The sequence below is a fragment of the Phyllostomus discolor genome, chromosome 12, assembly GCF_004126475.2.
Source record: "Phyllostomus discolor isolate MPI-MPIP mPhyDis1 chromosome 12, mPhyDis1.pri.v3, whole genome shotgun sequence".
Classification (NCBI taxonomy): domain Eukaryota; kingdom Metazoa; phylum Chordata; class Mammalia; order Chiroptera; family Phyllostomidae; genus Phyllostomus; species Phyllostomus discolor.
This window is the reverse complement of record NC_040914.2, coordinates 22,645,872-22,665,048: the sequence shown is the minus strand read 5'-3', so window position 1 is coordinate 22,665,048 and position 19,177 is coordinate 22,645,872. Positions and strand designations below refer to the sequence as shown.

At 42.6% G+C, this 19,177-nt stretch overlaps 1 protein-coding gene across 1 annotated transcript; it reads right to left on the bottom strand.

Annotated features, from left to right (window-relative positions):
* Positions 1-204: 204 nt before the first annotated feature.
* LOC114511136 (N-formyl peptide receptor 2-like) lies at positions 205-6,801 on the bottom strand. Its single transcript, XM_028529805.2, has 2 exons — positions 6,698-6,801; positions 205-1,284 (listed from the first exon to the last, which is right to left on the bottom strand). The coding sequence occupies exon 2, from the start codon at positions 1,271-1,273 to the stop codon at positions 275-277; it is 999 nt and encodes a 332-aa protein (XP_028385606.2). The 5' UTR covers positions 1,274-1,284; positions 6,698-6,801; the 3' UTR covers positions 205-274.
* Between the last annotated feature and the right edge of the window lie 12,376 nt (positions 6,802-19,177).

The following is a 19,177-nucleotide window of genomic DNA, read 5'->3' as shown; positions in this document are numbered from 1 at the left end:
ATTCATCCTACCCTGTCCTATAAACTCCTTAATGCCTTCCATGTGGCACGGGAGATACCCATGTTATCTTGCTGCTGCCGAATCTGAGCCTTGTGTGTATGTTCCCTTAATAAACTCTGAATGTAATGATGGAGCCCTTAGCCTCTTTTGATGGTCTCCTGGCCGGAGAAAATTTACATAACACTCAGTAAGACCCAAGGTAAGATGAAGCTGGAAACGAGAGCAGGGTAGAAGCTGGCAGAGTGCAATAATGCACCCAATCACCTGCCATCTCCTACAAATTGGCCTCTGTAGGAAGTGAAACAGATTTGGTTGTTGTGTCACTGGTTGGGGCTGAGTCCTTGGTTAGGGCCCTGACCAGGCTGGCTGGCAGGGAGTGGATCACTCTCTTTTGAAAGTCCTTTCCCTGGAAGACGTAGAGTGTTGGGTTGATACTGCTGTTGAAGAAGGCTAGGAGACCTGTTAGGACTCTTAGATAAAGAAGGATTTTGTACTTCCCTTCAAACAGTATCTCTTTGGTCCAGACTGCAAACAGAAGAAGACACAGTTGACAGGGGAACCAGCAAATGAAGAAGGTGGCCACAATAGCACTGAGGACCCAGAAGGGACGGCTGGAACTAGTCATGCCTTTTTTGCAGATTTTCACAGCAACGAGACTGTAGCAGATAGCAATGATGGACATTGGAAATGTGAAGCCAACGACAAAGCGGCTGATCCCCATGGTTTTTACTGAGGTGAACAACCTGTGTATCTTCTCTTCTTCAGTGATGTTCCCCCAGATTTCAAGGTTAAAACCGCAGTATACATTATTTTCTTCATCCTTTTGTGTAGTAAAGAGGATGAAAACTGGCAAATTAAGGACTGCTGCAAGAATCCAAGGTACAGTAATCGCTTTCATAGCCAGACTTACAGTGCGGTGGTTCTGGGCCCAAACTGGACACAAGACACAAATACAGCGGTCCAGAGCAATGAAGGCAGTGAAGAACACACTTGCCAACAGGTTTGTTTCCCCCAAGAAGTTAATTAACTTGCACATGAGCCAGCCAAAAGGCCATTGTCCTTCCCTGGCACTTACAACTATGAGGAATGGCAGAGTGGCAGCAAAAAGGAAGTCGGCTAAGGCCAGGTTCAGATAGCACAAGGTGGTGACTGTGATTGCCATCCGGAATCCAGACACCCAGATCACAAGCCCATTGCCTAGGATGCTGAGGACACAGGTGATTCCTTGCACCACCATTGTGAAGATATGCAGAGCCATGTAGTCAGTTGCCATCTTGTCCACACCTGAAAAATTTCAGCAACAGGAATTTGTAGGATGTGAAGCCATCCTACAGCATTTCGGTTCAGATCAACATCAGCATGCACTATATATAGCTTCCTTGCCAAACGGGATACCCACTCTACTGAACCTTGTGCTCAGTCACTATACATTTGACAAACTCTTGGCTGCTCCCCTGGGAAAAGACAGTTCTCCATATTTCCATAATTATTAATATTCATTCCACCTATTAGGCTAATTACTTAACCAAGAGGGCTAGAAGGCTCCCGTCCATCAGCAGAAGACTGAGCTGAGGGTGTATAAAAAAACAGAAAATTGATGGGAGGCATGTTCAGCACAGTGAGGGAGGCACTAGACTCAGAGTCAGTAGGGTCCCATCATCTTCCACCCATGACTCAATGCATAGATGCCAGCTGGCTCTGCAAACTCTGCCAGCCCCAGGTTCTGGCAGGCTCCCACCCAGCTCCTGTCCCTTCCCTCTGTGAGAACCCTTGATCTGTGGTGCTGTTTGTCTCACCATACTCCTCTCACAGGGCTCTTAGTGATTGCATGTGTGACTATGTTGTTAGTCTCAGAGTGTGGTTTAGGTTTATACTTAAAGAGGATCTTGAACAGGTACTGGAAATATGTTCCATCTTGTGGTGTCTGCTGCAGCAAGTCTGCAAAGGAGCCCCTTTTCTACACTAAATGCTCTGTTTTTTCATTGTCTCTGTTTGACATGGAGCTCTCCTCTGTTTGGAATGCAAAGAATTTCTATCCACTGTGTAGCTTTAGTGTCTGTGGCATAAAGAAACAAGATTAGTAGATAGTCAATATTTGTGTGGCTCTTATCAAAGACCATGCATCATTTTTAAGTGTGGGTCTAGTTACATATACAGAGATCCAGTGTAACCTACATACAACTCATAATGTCCATTGTTTCCAGTTTTTCATGAGAATAAGTTGATATTCTGAGCAATTACAAGACCTGCAGAAGTCACTAAAGAGGTAAGTGGCAGAGGGAGGACTTCAATCCAGCTTGATGTGACATACAAGTCCTTTCTCTGCTACTCAACTGTGACAGACATGGCTGGATTCCCACCCAACATCCATTCCCTCATTCTTCTTTGCTAACCAAACCCAAGTTCATGTAGTTACTCACTCTTCAGGGAAGATGTTCCCCTCCATCTTTGGAGCCTAACTCTGATTAGTCTCACTGGCAAATGGAATCCACTTTCCTTTGCAAAGGAGTACTTTAACAGTTAGTACAGGATTGAATTCTTTGTTCTGGGAGAATGTCTTGTACACTGTAGGATGTTTAGAAGCATCCCCAGCCTCCACCTGCTACAATGCCATTACCAGCCTCCTTCTGTTGTCACAACCAAAAGTCTCTACAGACATTGTGAAGTGTCCCATTGGGGAAGGTACCCCACTTGAGGGTGCAATTGGATTTAGACCACAGGTTTCATAGTGTAGAGTGCTGGGCTGAGGCGGTAGGCCAGTCTGTATTCTAATATCCTCACTGACACCTGTCCAGTGACAGTAATATAGCTGTGAATTTCAGTTTCCTCCTCTACAGAATGATGGGCATTTGGGGTGAAGACTGGTTCCTAGGTGAAGATTAGCTAAACATAGACATGGAAATCTTTTAGGCTGAACTGGGTGCCTTTAACACATGGGAACTCTTGGTGCTCCCTGGGCTCTGCCCTGTGTCCTGGGATTCAGTCCTGGTTTATACATTGTGGAAACTCAAGTTCAGGTCAAGAACAATGCTTGTGATAATCATAATTACTGCTTATGAACGTGTTGTATGTGCTAAGAGCTCTTCTTCTAACCCTCGCCACAACTCTACTCTTACGGCTCTTGAGATTTGCATGTGTGAAAGCATGTGAAGCACTAAACATTCTTTGTGAAGTTTTAAATAGGGATGACGTCCATTATAATTAGTATAACCATTGTACAGATGAAGTGAGACTTACACTGGCTTTCATTACTTGTTAAAGCCCCCAGTTAGAAAGAGGTAGGGCCCAAATTTGAGCTCCACTAGATAGGTTCCACCAGAAATGTGCTCTTAACTTTCTCCCACCCAATACTTCCTGGACAGGGGCAGGGTCTCTCTACCCACCCACTGTGCATCCTACAAGGACCTCAGAAGATATGATGAGCTTGAAAATCTCTAAATTATTGGTTTAAACATGTTGACACAACAAGGAAGGATGATTGTGCTATGACAGGTGGGGAAAGGCCAATGAGGCAGAGTTGTGAAATTAGGGGCCTGCTCTCTCAGTCCAGAGTAGGGGAGAACCTGTGTGTCCCAGGTGGTACTTGGATGCATTACGATGCCTGCTATTTGGTGACTCTTAAAAGGTGCTGGTCACTGTACAATTTATCGTCTCCAGTGACAGCATCCTTGGTTTTGATAAGTAAATCATTCATGACCTTGGCAGAGGAGGCGACCTGCCCAATATTATAATTACTAAGGGTGCAACTATATTTAGACCACAGATTTCACACACAAACTTAGTAGTTCCTTGTTATTTTACTCTATTTCTTCATGATGTTCACATTTCCATGCTTTGAAGTAATCGTTTCAGTTCTGCTTTCTCCTCAAAATTCTTAATCTCCTCTGCATTACTGCTCTCAGCTGATGCCGGTACCTCATGTTTTCATGAGAAAGTGGTAGTAATTGTGAATGTTGTAACTTTCTGTCTCCCAAACCCTCCCATTTATCTGTACCTGTTACAGTGAATCCAGAGTGCTTGTTCCTTCCCCCTTCACGTTTGCTCTGGATCCCTCTCTCCCTCACCTTCCGAAGAATTTTTCTCTTGCAGGATCACTTTTCCTTCCTGCCAGAACATCCCCAAGATTTTCCTTCTACTAGATCATTCTATCACACAGACATGATCATCTGTCATCCCTTCACAAGGCAACCATCCTTGGCCCATGTTTCTTTCCAGCTTGAGCCCTGTTCTTGCAAGAAAATTCTGTCAGTGAAGGGGATTCACAGCCACAGCTAGAAGGTAGTGTCTCTACCTGTCATCTCACCTTTCTCCTAAACTCACACATACTGACTTGGGTCCTGACTATGCCATGGGCTGTACTCCCCTGAAGGACACTGATGGCCTCCATGTCCCTGCTCCAGGGGTGCCTTTTCAGTTCTTACTCTATAGCTCAGTGATGTGGACCCATAAACCCATTTCTTTTTCCAAAAACACATTTTCTTATGTCTTTAGATGATAAAATGCACTCAGAACACACCCTTGGTTGTCTTTATACCCACCTCATCTCCATCTTACTTACTTGCTTCTTCTCCCCTACATTTAACTCTAAATGTTGGGTATTCCAGGTCATGTCCCTGCCTCTGTGTATCCTCTACTTGTTTCATGAGTAACATTATCCAGTCTTATGGCTTATAATATTCTACTGATAACTTCTGGTTTATGTAATCAGCTTGGCTTCTCTTCACAGTTTTAGCCTGATATATAATCAACTGACCCTTGACATCTCTCCATAAGAGTCCCATAGGCACCCCAAACCTACTATTGCCTAACCCAAACTCTTAATTCTTCCATCCATTCATGCTAGTTGCTCTTAATATTCTGTTTCTATTTGGAGCCTGCACATTCAATTGTTAAACTTCCAAATCTAACACTTATCCTTGATTTCTCTTTTCTAGGCCATCCAATCCAATCCAAATCAATCAATTTTATCTATAAAGCAACTAAGTTGACACCTATAATAATTTTTATCACCTTTACCATTGTTCAGAGTTCTTGTCTAGCTGTTTATTTGCACTAACCTTGCAAATAGCTTTGTTTCTGGCAATGATGCAGCACCCCCCAGTCCTTTTTGTAGACAAAGACAAATGATCTTTTAGAAACACTAACCACAAGTGCTGGTGAGGATGTGGAGAAAATGGAACCCTAGTGCACTGTTGGTGGGAATCCAGATTGATGCAACCACTGTGGAAAACAATATGATATTTCCTAAAAAAAAAGGAACTGCCTTTTGACCTGGTAATTCCACTGCTGGTATTATACCCTAGGAATCCTGAAACACCAATTCAAAAGAACCTATGCACTACAATGTTCATAGTAGCATTATTTACAATAGCCAAATGCTGGAAACAACCTAAATGCCCATCAGTAAATGAGTGGATAAAAAACTGGTACATTTACACAGTGGAATACTATGCAGTGGAAAGAAAGAAGAAACTTCTACCCTTTGCAACAGCATGGATGGAACTAGAAAGTATTAATCTAAGTGAATAAGCCAGGAGGTGAAGAACAAATACTATATGATCTCACTTATAAGTGGAACCTAATTAACAAAACAAACAAGTGAGCAAAATAGAACCTGAGACAAGGAAATAAAAAACAACCTGACAGTTACCAGAAGGGAGGGGGGAAGAAGATAATGGGGAAAAGAAGGGGAAGAGTCAAGTCAAGGAACTTGTGTAAAGGACCCATGGAGAAGGACAATGGGAGGGGGGTGGGCAGGACAGGGGAGAGCAATGGGGGAAAAATGGGGAGAGCTGTAATTGAACAACAATACAAAAATAAAAAGAAAACAAGAAAAACTGCTAATTATGCTATATTATTCTGCTCAGCGCTCTGCAATGGTTTCTAAACTACTAACTCAAGCTTACCAAGCCCTCCTGGATCTGCCTTGTGTACCCCTCAGACTCACACATCCACCGTCCTCTCACACACTGTGATGGATCCCCACTGAATTCCCTTCACTTCTTTAACATACCAAGCTCACACCTTCTCAGGGCTTTTGCATCCTCTGTTTCTTCTGCATTCAGTGCCCTTACTTTCAAGTTCCCCACATCTGGCTCTTTCTGAATATTCCTATCTCAGCTTAGATATTATGTCCTCAGAGGCATTCTTCCTGACCCACAGTGCAAAACAGCTAACCCTAGTACAGCCTATCTCACCACACACTGTTCTTATTTATTTTTTCATTTATGTTTTTTGTTCTAAATACCCTCCACATTTGTACATATGCTCCAACAACTATAACATTTTTTTCAGTGCTATATTTCTATAGTAACCCTGTCCAATAAAAACATAAATGTGAACTATAAGTGCAAGCCACATATGTGACTTGCAAGTTTTTACAAAGTAAAAATTAATTTTAACAATACATTAATTAATTTTAATAGTATTTTATTTAACCCAACATATCAAAAAGAACATAGTTGGAACATATAACTAATATAAGAATTATCAGTGAGCTATTTTGTATCCTTTTTTTGTAGTAAGTCTTAAATAACTGAATTCATTTCTGACTATGGCACCTCTCAGGTCAGACTTGCAAGAGCTCAGTAACCATATGTGGCAAGTGGGTTCTTACTGGGCAGCCCAGGTCTAGAGTTCAGAAGGTATCTGCCACATAGCAAATGTTCAAAAAATAATTGTCAGGCTTCGAACTTACCACCAGCTCAGATCCTGTTCCTGTGACCGGTTCTTGGCTTCTAGTGGAGTAACTGAGGTTGGAGCAGCTTCAGTAGATGCTTTATTGAAGGACAAGGGGGAGGGACGGTGGGATTTGAAACAATCAAGTGACAGAAATTCAGAGCATTGCATCTTTCAATTTCCATAAAGTACTCTTGATATACTGTCAGCAAACTATTTTTAGAAACTCAATGTCTGAATATTCCCCTTACCTCCCATCTTCTGTGGGAGAGAGGAAGTTCAGTCCTCTAAATGTCTAGGGTCAAGAATGCTGGGTGTTTAGTCCCCTTTTCTTTCAGAGATTCAGAAAAATAAATGAAACAATTACTGAGTTTAGAAGAATTAGAGGCACGCAAGAAAAAAATAGACATGATGGTTAAACAAAAACTTGTTTTCATCTCACACAACACTTCTGACCAAATGTGTGGGTTTGTTCTACACCAAGAAATTCTCCAATTCTCTGTGGACCTGAACAGGGTGTTCTACAATTCAACTCAGCCTGACACTGTTTATCTGCAATTAGGCCCAGATCCTACAAGGTAAAGAGCTCCATGCCATAAGGCTGCTCTCACTTGAGTTGGTAATTGTAAGTACAAGGTTGCCAACTATACTTCTTACTGAGCAGCTGTAAGTCAGGCATTGCCTTTACCCTGTCCTCAGATTTGATAATTTGCTAGAATGGACCATAGAAATCAGGAGGACAATTTACACGTGTTTACTGGTTTATTATAAAGTCTATAACTCAAGAACAAGCAAATGGAAGAGATACACAGGGTAAAGTATGGAGGATGTGTATGCACAAAGTTTCCATGTTCTTTCTGGGGGAACCACCCTACCAATACCTTGATGTGTTCACTAACCTAGAAGATCATCCAACTTCATTGTTCAAGAGTTTTTATAGAGCATAGTCTCTAGCCTGTCTCTTACCTCCCCTTCTCAGAAGTTGGTGTGTGAAGCTAAAACTTCCAAAGCTCTAATCACTTGGTCCCATAAGGCTATGTAAGGGTCCACCCTAATTTACCTCATTAGCAAAAATCCTGGTGTGATCAAAATGGGCCCCTCATCAATAAAATAAGACACTTCTATCACTCATGAAATTGCAAGGGTTTTAACCTTATCCCAAGAACTTGGGACAAAGACCAAATATGTTTCTTTTTCTACCACAGTGGATGTGAAAGACATGGTAACCAAGAACAGAAAGAGAGGACTCTTCACCCAACACCATCATCAAGATTGATTCCCTAACCTTCTACTCCTAAAAGTGATAATCTGTGAGTCTGGGGAAATGAGCCTTTTCTGAGCTTTTTAAGTACCATGAGAATATATTATAGTGTTGTTTTCAAGCCCAATAGATACAAGCATGGGGAAAAGTGGAGAAAAAGAAGACAAGAGTCCAAGAGAAACAGATTGAGTATTTTTTTGTTGTTTTCCCCAAGTTACTGTACAATTGGATGTTTTTATGTATAACTTACAGCAAATCTTTGAATTGCTTAAACCATGAAAAAAATTATTTTTAAAAATTGGAAGGAGGTAGGTTCTGAATCTGAATAAAAATTGAGTTTAATTGAATCCTTCTATTCTATTATCCTGTTGGAATAGATATCCTGTTGGAATATCCTGTTTGTTTTTGGAAATTTCTTGACCATGACCACAAAGTGGCTGCCAATGTTTCAGACATCACATCTACATAACCTTTGAAGCCAGAGGAAGGAACTGGGCAGAAAAATTGACTCTATTCACACACTTCTCTCATTTAATAGAGAAGGAAACTCTTTCTAGAGGCTACATAGGACCTCTTCTTACCTTTCATCAGCAGAACTGAGTGACATACCTACTTATAGGCCAATCCCTGGCAGTTATAAAAATTGGTTGACTGAATTGGCTTAGGATGAAGGCATATTGCTGCCTGAATAAAATGGAGTTCACTTATCAAGGAACAAGGGATGGTAGGTATTGTATAGGTATTGCCTCCACAGAGGTGCTCCCTTGCTGGCTTCTGAGACTAATCAGTCATGGGTTCTACCCTGGAGAAGCTGACCAAGTGGATGAAGATATTAGAGAATGAAGTGCTTAGTCACAGAAGAGTGGGGGTATATGTAGTGATAAAGAGATGCTTGGGTCATTATGGTCTTCCCCCAAAGGAACAGCTAACTCAGACGGACAGGGTCTAGGGTTACTTCCTGGAAAAGGTAACACCTAGGTTGAGTCTCAGAGACTTGGATAATGAAGAGAAAGAAAATTGCATTCCAAGCATAGGGGAGTGAAAATGCACAGGAACGGGCCAAGAAATTAGTTACATTTCATTGTTGGGGCACATGGTGAGGCAGAGAACAGTAAGTGATGTGTCTAGAAGGTGACCAGGCTTATTGCTTAGTGGGTCTTGAATGCTACAAGAAGGACTTGGATCTTCTCTTTAAGAAAATGAAAAGCCATTTAAGCAGGACAGAGACTTATTGAGTGTGTGCTTCAGGGGGTTAAAAAAAAAAAGTCCTAGATTCCTGCTAAGAGATGGATTTGAGAATGTTCCCACCTGGAAGCAGAGATCTTAGAGTAGAGGATATTCCAAGAGCTCAAGGTGAAGCTGTTGAAGAGTTCCCCAGGTCAGGAGTCATATAATGGAGAGGAGGTGTGGTTTTGGGAGAGATTGTCAGGCTTAGCTGATGGCTTTGGAGACTGGATGACTCTGGGGAATGAAGTAGGAGGGCTCTTTATGAATCCCACGTTTCTTTATTGGGGTCCCAGTTCCTACTGTAACATAATAAACCACCCTAACAGAAAATTATGTAAAACAACTATGTAGGGGAACACTTGGTTCTTCCTTTTGGTGCGTTACTTCCCATATGTATTTCCTTTACTTTTACATAGAACATTTTACTCTGGGTCACCAAAGGGGTGGATTTTTTTTCCCACAATGATAAGCACGTTTTCCCCACCATCTGGGTGTTCCACAAGTTAACTCATTTCTGAAGCTGGCATCACATCTCACAGGTTAAGGGCTCAGTCCCCCAAGACTGTCCACTACTCTTTCACACACACTCTTCTGATGCCAGTCATGAGTACATGTCCCCTGTGCTTCTGACCAACCAGCTGCAAATTAGAGGTTCCAGTGACCACTGCCATAGCTTTGATTAATTTGCCAGAGTGGCTCACAGAACTTGGAGAGACACATGTATCAAATTATTACAGGATATGATAATACAGTTGAAAGTCAGCCCTGGCTGGTGTGGCTCAGTGGATTGAGCATAGGCCTGTGAACCAAAGGATTGCTAGTTCAATTCCCAGTCAGGGCACATGCCTGGGTTGCGGGCTAGATCCCCAGTAGCGAACATGTGAGTGGCAACCACACATTGATGTTTCTCTCCCTCTCTTTCTCCCTCCCTTCCTCTCTCTCTAAAAATAAATAAAATCTTTTAAAAAAGTCCACTGTATATACATACATATACATATATGTACATATAATATACACTCATATACTTATTATCTCACAACAACCACTTTATTGTGTTCATGAATTATGTGGGCTGGAAATTAGAATAAGGCACAGAGGAGATGCTGTTTCTGCCCCAAAGACCCTGTGACAAATAAAAGTTTTATAAAATCCAAGTTCCAGTGTCCTTAAATAAAGTTTTCTTGGCACACGGCCATGCTCATACATACTGTCTATGGCTGTGTTCATGCTATAACAGCAGAGATGAGGGTTGTAATGGAGACTCCAGGGCCTGTAAGACATAAAGTATTTACCATCTGGCCTTTTACAGAAAACACACACAACTGCTGGGTGGAATGACCTGACCAGCTGCAGAACTAGTCAAGGACAGACCTGGGTGTCCAGCCCAGACGATCCGGCCTTACCCTCTCAGACACCATGATTTACTGAAAGACGTGGCTGTTCACAGAGGCCATTTAAGACATCAGCTATCAGAACAGTCAGGGATTTTTGCTGCACAGGTAAGAACTTGCCCCAGATTAATCCCAATGTCATCTTTCCCTTGTCCTTACCCAGTTTAGACAGTGGGGCCACTCCCGAATGGGAGTCCATTTGAGACCTGTCTCCTTTTCTTCACCCTAGTCATATTGCTTTTATCCATTTTTGCAAATTTTGCTTAATCAGGAGCCATTTGGTAGCAAGGAACAAAAACTGCTTATGCATCAGCAAAGAGAGCTTATGAGAAACATGCAGGGGCATGCCTCACTTCCAAGAAGAACAACCGGATTTTTATTTTATTTTTCAATTAGAGTTGACATTCAATATTATGTTAGTTTCAGGTGTACAGCATAGCAGCCAGACATTTATACAACTTACAAGTTGATCTCCCCGATGAATCTAGTACCCACTTGGGACCATTCATAGTTATTACAATATTATCGAGTATATTCCCTGTGGTGTACTTTACATCCCTGTGACTGTAACTGCCAATCTGTAGTTCTTCATCCCTTCACCTTTTTTACCCAGCTCCCAACCCCCTCCCCTCTGGAGACCATCAGTTTGTTCTCTGTATCTATGAGTACATTTCTGGTTTGTTCATTCGATTTTTTTTTATTCCACATATTAGTAAGATCTTATGGTATTTGTCTTTTTCAGATTCATTTCACTTTGTATAATACCCTCTAGGTCCACCCATGTTGTTGCAAGTGGTAAGATTTCATTCTTTTTATGGGAAAGTAATATTCCATTATACATATGCACCACATCTTCTTCATCCATTTATTGATTCATAGACACTTGGGTTGCTGCCATATCTTGGCTATTGTGAATAATGCTGCAATTTTTACAGGACAGGAACTAGCCCAGAGCAGGTCTGCCTCAGGCTGGCCAGTAGTGTGTCTTGGCCTCATGTAGGAAAGATTTCACAATACAAGGCCGGGTGATTTTGAGCATATGCTTATTAAAGCTGTGGACAGTGAAACAAAGGAAGGACTCGGGGTAGAAGAAGTAACAGGAGAGAGCCTAGGCAGCGCTCTGCTTTGGCTCCCTAGAAATGTGATAGGAAAGACATGAGCCAAAGCAGAGCTGCTTTTAGCTTGCTGGGAAGTCAGAGAAAAGAGGGCCTTGGAGACAAGACCAGGGGGTTAGTCCAGGTTGAGCTGCCACTGCCCACTGCTCTCCTGGCTGCAAGTCTCATGGGGACCCTTAGAGTCTAGAAGGAAGTAAAATGTTTATGCCCAAGTAGGGGCATGGGCATGCTCTAGAATGAGCCCACCCTGAAACTTTGTCCTGGGGGCTTTTATCTCCTTTCTGTGGGTGAGAATCTTAGGAGAGGGTTTCAGCAGAATATTTATTAGCTTTCCAGGTGTGTTTTTAGTGTGTTCATGCATCAAAATGAGCCTATGGGGGGGGTTTGGGTGAAATTCTTTGGTCTGCTATACTGTTTTACTTTGATCTTGGGTCTGTCTGGCTCTAACAGGGTTTCTGTTATTTGTTTCCCTGATTTCATCCATCCTTGGGCTTAGCTGGCACAAATGGCATTAATTGGGTCTCTGTTCTCTATTTTCCCAGGCCAGTATGATTTAAGCTATGTATTCTCTGGTTAGGGAGGAAAGGTATAGGGTCTAAGCCATTTGCTTTCAACTGTCCTTGCTTAGGGGAGGCAAGGTCTTGTGATTCACTGGCTGCCTGTAAGTTGCTCAAGCTGTTTGGCCTTATTTAGTTTTCTTGTTTCAGTGTCCCTATTCTACTTGCTCAGAAATTTTGCTAGCTTGCTACTGTCCTGTTTCACAATGAACATGGGGGTGCATATATCTTTTCAAATTAGGATCTCTTTAGGTAAATACCCAGAAGTGGAATTTCTGGGTCACAAGGTAGTTTTATTATTTTAAAATCTTTGAGGAACCTCCATACTGTTTTTCATAGCAGCTGTGCCAATTTGCATTCCCACCAACAGTTGCACTAGGGTGCCCTTTTTTCCACATCCTCATTAACACTTGTTTATTGATTTAATGTATTTTTGCCATGTAGAATGCACTCCTGTGTATAATGTGCATTTATATTTTTGGCTCAAACTCTCAGGAAAAAAACTTTTTTGTTTTAATTTTTTAATTCAGTTATTTATTTACTTATATCTAAAAGCAAAAGGGTATCATTTTGCATATGGATATCATTATTGCTTTCTAGAGTTATACTTTTAACACATAAGCATAAATAAAAGAATTAAAACATTTACATAGATACAGAATTAGTACTACCCATGCATCATGTGCATCCTTATTTTCCCCTAAAAAATTTGGGCAAAAAAATGTGCATTATACATGGCAAAATATGGTATTGATAGCCATTCTGACCCGTGTAAGGTGGAACCTCATGTGGTTTTGGTTTGCATTTCCTTGATGATGAGTGATGTTGAGCATCTTTTCATAGGTCTATTCAGCCAGATTTTTACAGATACCTGGGAATCTGTCTGTCAGTTACTCTCTGTGAGGTTCCATGTCTCTTATTTTTTTTTCCCCAGCATGTAGGCCTCTCTTCTCTGTGCATTGCAGTGCCCTCTGCCTACTGTTCATTTTATTTCCCCACAACTTTGGCTTCCATTTGACTCTTTGTCACATCCACACTTGTCACCCTTCCTTCCTTTGCAGCCTTCTAAAATGTGTCTTTTATGTATAACCCCCAAGAAATTTTTGTACAATACAAATCTGAACATAGCTCACTCCTGACCAAAAATCTTCAGCGATTCCCTATTTAATTTACATTTTTCCAGCTTGGGATGCTGTAGTGTGAAGTCAGGAGCTATGGCAGCTATATTGCAACCATAAGGTGACAATCTCCAGGAAGAAATCTACCATATTTGGGTTAATAAAGTGAAAGGAATAAAATAAATGTGGTTTTTGATGATTATTAAATAGAACCTAACCTAGCACTACCAATCTCCAAACTTCTTGTAAAGTAAACTATAAATGTTGTCCTGGTTTAAGCCATTGTGAGGTATAATTATATATTATGAATTAGTTATAACTGAAAACATTCTAATTGATGCAAGGCCTTGGGGATAATGTGTTTAGGATGACTGCCCTTACTTCTGTCTCTGTCTTCCCATAATTCCTTGTATGACTCCAATATCCATGGATAATGCAGCAATTTGGGGATGACCACCATCTCTTTGAGCTAGAGGCCTACTAATGAGCTTCCACAGGAGCAGAGAACTGTGGCAGTGGTGAGTGGGTGGGACGTGCTCTATTTTGTCCAATTGTCTCACCTTCTCTGCCTCCCATTTGGGAGCTCTCTCTGTGTTTCTGGTTCCTGTCTTTCTCATTGTCATCTCTGCCTTCCATTGCTTACCTCTGATTCTTCTCACCTCAGTACTGGCTCCTTTATTTATTTATTCTGATTCATTGAGAGAGAAAGGTTCTGGACACCCAGATCCTTTAACTCTTGATGTTGAGAGGTTTGGAATTTTGCATTCCACAGAGGATTGAGGTTGAGGAAAATAGTCAGTTACTTAAGTTTCTAAACGGACCCAGTGTGCTCCCTAAATGCTGTTAAAACAAGTGCCATGTTGATTTATTCTTGGTGTATTGAGGCCACAGAGAAGCACAAGGAGCCCTGGTTTCCTGTTACCCAATTGTCTGCAGTTCATTCACCCCTCCTCAGTCCCTCCTGTGGATCTTCTGCTAAGACCATTAGGGACAGAGTCACTCTCCTCAGAAAGCCAGAACCTGGAACTGTCCACATCATGGATCACGGTTTGTGTAGGGGCTGGGGAGCTCGACAAGGGCACACTCAGTAGAAGAGTGGGGGAAAAGGGCTCCTTGGAGTGAGTTCTAGAGAAATACAAGGTAAAGAAATGAATACAGCAGACACATATAACTCTTTTCAGATGTTTTGCTGTGAGACAGAACCAAGGAATTGGTTAGAAACTGAAGAAGAATGTGCAGTCGAAGGATAAATTTTTTTAAAGATAAGAGGTTCTAGACTGTTTGGGAGTGCTGATGGGAATGATGGAATGGAGAGGAAATATTGATGCTGGAAGAGAGAGGATAAATGAAGGAAGGAGTTTCCTGAGGAAATGAGGGGCTGGGATTCAGAGGGCAAGTAGAACATAGGTCTTGGGCAGGGATACTTGTTTCCTGGCCATGGAGGTAGAAGCTGGAGCAGACAGGAGTGTGGATTTGGTGGAGTATACGGCAAGGACATCAGCTGCAAGTGGGCATGACAGAGGAGGTTCAGAGCTTTAAGGAGAAAGCAGAAAAGTCAAGATAATAGTTACTATGAGTCATGGGGAAATGAATGTAATAGGGAAGCAGTAGCCTTCCAGAACGGTGAGGTGTCTCCATATGAAGAGACTGATCCTGGATGTTGTGTGGGACCCCTCAGCGGGACTCAGCTCTGCCCTGTCAAAATTGCAACCTTAAACTGGAGGCCAGTCACTTCCCCTCTCAAAGCCCAAGTCTCTTCTTCTGTTATTTGTTGATGGTGACATTTAGCCAATTCTCAGCTTGTTGAGCTCAGAGGCAAGAAAGGTGTGGATTTGATACAGTGACTGCCCCCTTGAAGGGGCTCAATAAATGGCTCAAACCAGCATGATTTGTGTTGGTTGGAGATCACAGGTTTTCTCCCTTCCCCAGGCCTTGGCAGAGTCCCTTGCACAGCTTTTCCTTTCTGGTGTGTCCCTTCCTGTCATTGCAGCATCGTCCTTATTCATTGCATCAACCTTCGTAAACGATTGCCTTGGAGACTCCTGAGAACAAACGTCCTCAGGGTATGTCTGCAGTTGCATGCAGGTGGAAAAAACTAATTCTTTCCCACACCGTAGAGCATCAAAGATCAAAAGAAACTTGAGCCACATAAATACTTTTAAATTGTCTGGTAGGCACTTTGAAAAAGTAAGAAGAAACCAGTGAAGTTAGTTTTTTAAAATAGTTTATTTTTATCGTAGTTTTTCTGTTGCCATTTACTCCCCTTGTACCCTCTTCCACCTCCACCCACTCCCTCCCCAAATATATAATTATCAACAGGTATTTCTCATGATTTTTTCATTCTATATCTTTGAAATATGATGTATTTTATTCTTATATTTCACCTCAAATAGGACTAGCCATATTTCAAGGGCTCAAAATATGCAGTGAGTGGCAATTATATTAAACAGCCCTATTTGCAGAGCAGTATGGCAGGACAGGGCAGAACAAGACCAATGCTGGTATTTGACAACCTGGGGTTTTTGGAGACTTTTTTTTAAGACTTTAAAAAAATATTTTGTTTATTTATTTTTAGAGAGTGGGTGAAGGGAGGGAGAAAGAGAGGGAGAGAAACATTACTGTGTGGTGGCCTCTCATGTGCCCCCCTACTGGGACCTGGCCTGCAACCCAGACATGTGTGCTAGACTGGGAATTGAACAGGTGACCCTCTGATTCACAGGCCCTTGCTTAATCCACTGAGCTATGCCATCCAGGGCTTTTTGGAGACTTTAAGCAATAAAGTGCTCTAAGTCTCAGTTTCCTCATCTGTGAAATAATTGCAAAATCCTAACACTATTCTGTACATAGTGTGTGTTAATCACTGGCTCTTGCTTTATGGTATTAACCTGTTTCATCCTCACAATGAACAAATGTTTGAGGAAGGTTGATGCAGGGTTTGAAAGGAGGATGAGCTCTTAGCAAAAGTCTTATATGTACTGTGAGTACCTAGTCTAAATAAATCTTACACCCAGCATACATTTGGACTGTTTATTGCTATCATGTTCTTCTTTAACCCCAGGAGTACTGAGCCCACCCAATGGATGGAGAAGAGTAACCCTCCTGTCAGGGGAAGATAACCACAGAGAGAAGAGTGGAACTGAGGTCTCCTGTTCTGCCTCCTTCTAGCACAAGAATACACAAGATGTAATAATACTTGGTTATAGCCCTGACTGGTGTGGCTCAGTGGGTTGGGCATCGTTCCACAAAACAAAAGGTCACTGGTTCAGTTCCCAGTCAGCACATGCCTGCATTGCATGAGAGGTGGCAGATTGACATCTGTCTCCAGAACTTTTTCATCATCCCAAACAGAAACTCTGAACCCAACATGCAAAAATTCCCCATGCCCCAGCCCCTGGAAACCACGAATCTGCCTCCTGTCTGTGAGTTTGCCTATTCTGGGTATTTCATTTCAGTGGAATCTTACAACATTTGACTTCTTATGTCTGGCTCCTTTCACTTTTCAAGGTTCATCCACATTGTAGCAAGTACTCCATTCCTTTTAATGGCTAAATAATATTCCATTGTATGGATAGACTGAGTTTTGTTTCTCCACTTATCCACTGATATACATTTTAGTTGTTTTGACTTTCTGGTTGTTGTGAAGAATGCTATTACAAATATCTCTGTGTGCAAGGTTTTGTTGCAGTGTTGTTTTCTGTATACACCCTTTGCCCAGTATTTTCTTTTGGAGGGCAAGAACTTTATCTTCTTTAGCTAAGTAATGTGACTGGTAGGTGGCTTCCATGTTAGCAATTGTGGAAGCAACTATGATACTGTAATTTATGATAAGGAACATATATTTGATCTTTATCCTGCCACCCGGCACAGAGCTTCTGAAGCCCTTGAGAGTGATGAGGGAGTCTTTTGTTACATTAAGGTGACTTTTGCAAAGCCCCTACCCATGGAGGCTGGTCACCAGAAGAACCAACCAACCCTGTGATTAGAGGGCTGGAACTTTCTGTCCCACTCCTGGACCTCTGGGGGGAAGTGAGTGGCTGGAGATTGAGTTCAGTCACCAATGATGTAATCAATCATGGCTATGTGATGAAGCCTCCATTAAAAAAAAAAAAAGAGTGGAATTCAGAAAGCTTCCATGTGTCAGGCCCCAAACCCCATGGGGACAGATGCTCCTTTGTTTGAGACCTTGCCCTGTGTATCTCTTCATCTGGCTGGTAATTTGTATCCTTTGATACGCTTTGTTATAAACAGATAATCTAGTGAGTAAATGAGTTTCCAGAGTTCTGTGAGCCATTCTAGCAAATTAATAGAAACTAACAAGGGTGTGGTGGGAACCTCTGGTCTATAGCTGGACAGAAGCACAAGTAGCAACCTGGACTAGTGACTGGCATCTGAAATGGAGAAAGGGGCAGGCTTCCAGGACTGAGCCCTTCACCTGTGTGATCTGGTGCTATCTTTGGGTAGTCTGTGTCAGAATTAAGTTAAATTGCAGGACACCAAGCTGGTGTGTGTGTGTGGCGGGGGGGCACATGTTAAAATTGAGATCAGAATGGGACCATTGCAGCTCCCAGCAGCTCTCCCAACTTTCCTCCTCATCAACCACCCCCTTTTTCATGGCAGCCATGTACTCAACCCAGAGTCTTAATCCCCAGTGGAGGAACTAGATTATAAATTTAATTTCATTTTAATCCACTTAAATCTTAGCTGCATGTGGCTAGTGGCCACAGGCTTGGCCCTGGTGGCTCTAGTGTGACCGAGGGCCTCACCCCACACCACATTGAGCTGATTAGGGTTGTTCTGTGTCCAGTTCGCCTGTATTTCTGGCCACAGAACCTGGCACACACAGGCCCCAGGAAATATGAAGCGATAAGTATCCTCATGCTCTCACATTTGTCTTTGTAGTCCCAGTTTCTCTCTGCTTTTGACCAATGTGTTTGTCAGAGAGTCGGTGGTGTTTTCTGAAAACCTATAAAACCTCAGAGACCTCTGTATCCTCAGCCCAGATGATCCCAAATCCACTCCAAGGTGCTGAGGGCCACAGGATGGCAGGAGCGAAGTAGTAAGACTCAGGAGGGACCCTGGTTCCTGCTACTCAAGCAGCCCCGAGTCTACAGTGGTTTCCCCTTATCCGCAGGGGCTCGGTTCCAGGACCCACAGTGGATGCAGGAAACCGCAGACAGCCCTGGACCCTGCATATACTATGGTTCTTCCTATGATAGAGGAAACTCTATGATAGAGTTTGTTTACAAAGTAGGCATGGTAGGAGGTTAACAACAACTAATAATAAAGTAGAACACTTACAACAATATGCTGCAATAAGAGCTATGTGAACGTCTTCGGAGCCATTATTAAGTAAAACAAGGGAGCGACAGCGCATCTAGTAACGGAGCGGGCTGTGAAGGAACTATAACGGGCAGGCGGTGAACTCACAGCAAGGGGATGCTGGGCACAAGGGCAGTTCACACCCCAGGGGACATGGAGCGGCGGGATGGGGCAGGACGGCATGAGATTTCATCAAGCTACTGGGATGTACGTGCAGTTTAGATCTCACCAATGGTTTATTTCTGCAGTTTCCCATTTGCCCGTTGGTAACTGAAACCTCAGGAAGGGAAGCTGTGGATAAGGGGTGGGGGAAGTACTGTGCTTCCCCTCTTCTTCCTGAAGTTCTGCAGTTTCAGAAGCCTCGCCCGGGTCAGGATGCCACTCGCAAGGGGTGGAGAACTGAGTCCCTCAGCCGACAGCTGACCGAGGATTGTGGGCACCCAGGCTCCTGCCACCAAGGGCTTCACCCCTTTGAGCCCCCGTCTTCTCACTTGGAAGCGGTCTCTTAACA

What these genes read in the sequence shown, in the direction of transcription:
- LOC114511136 (XM_028529805.2), bottom strand. Translation starts at nt 1,273, where the DNA reads ATGGCAACTGACTACATGGCTCTGCATATCTTCACAATGGTGGTGCAA.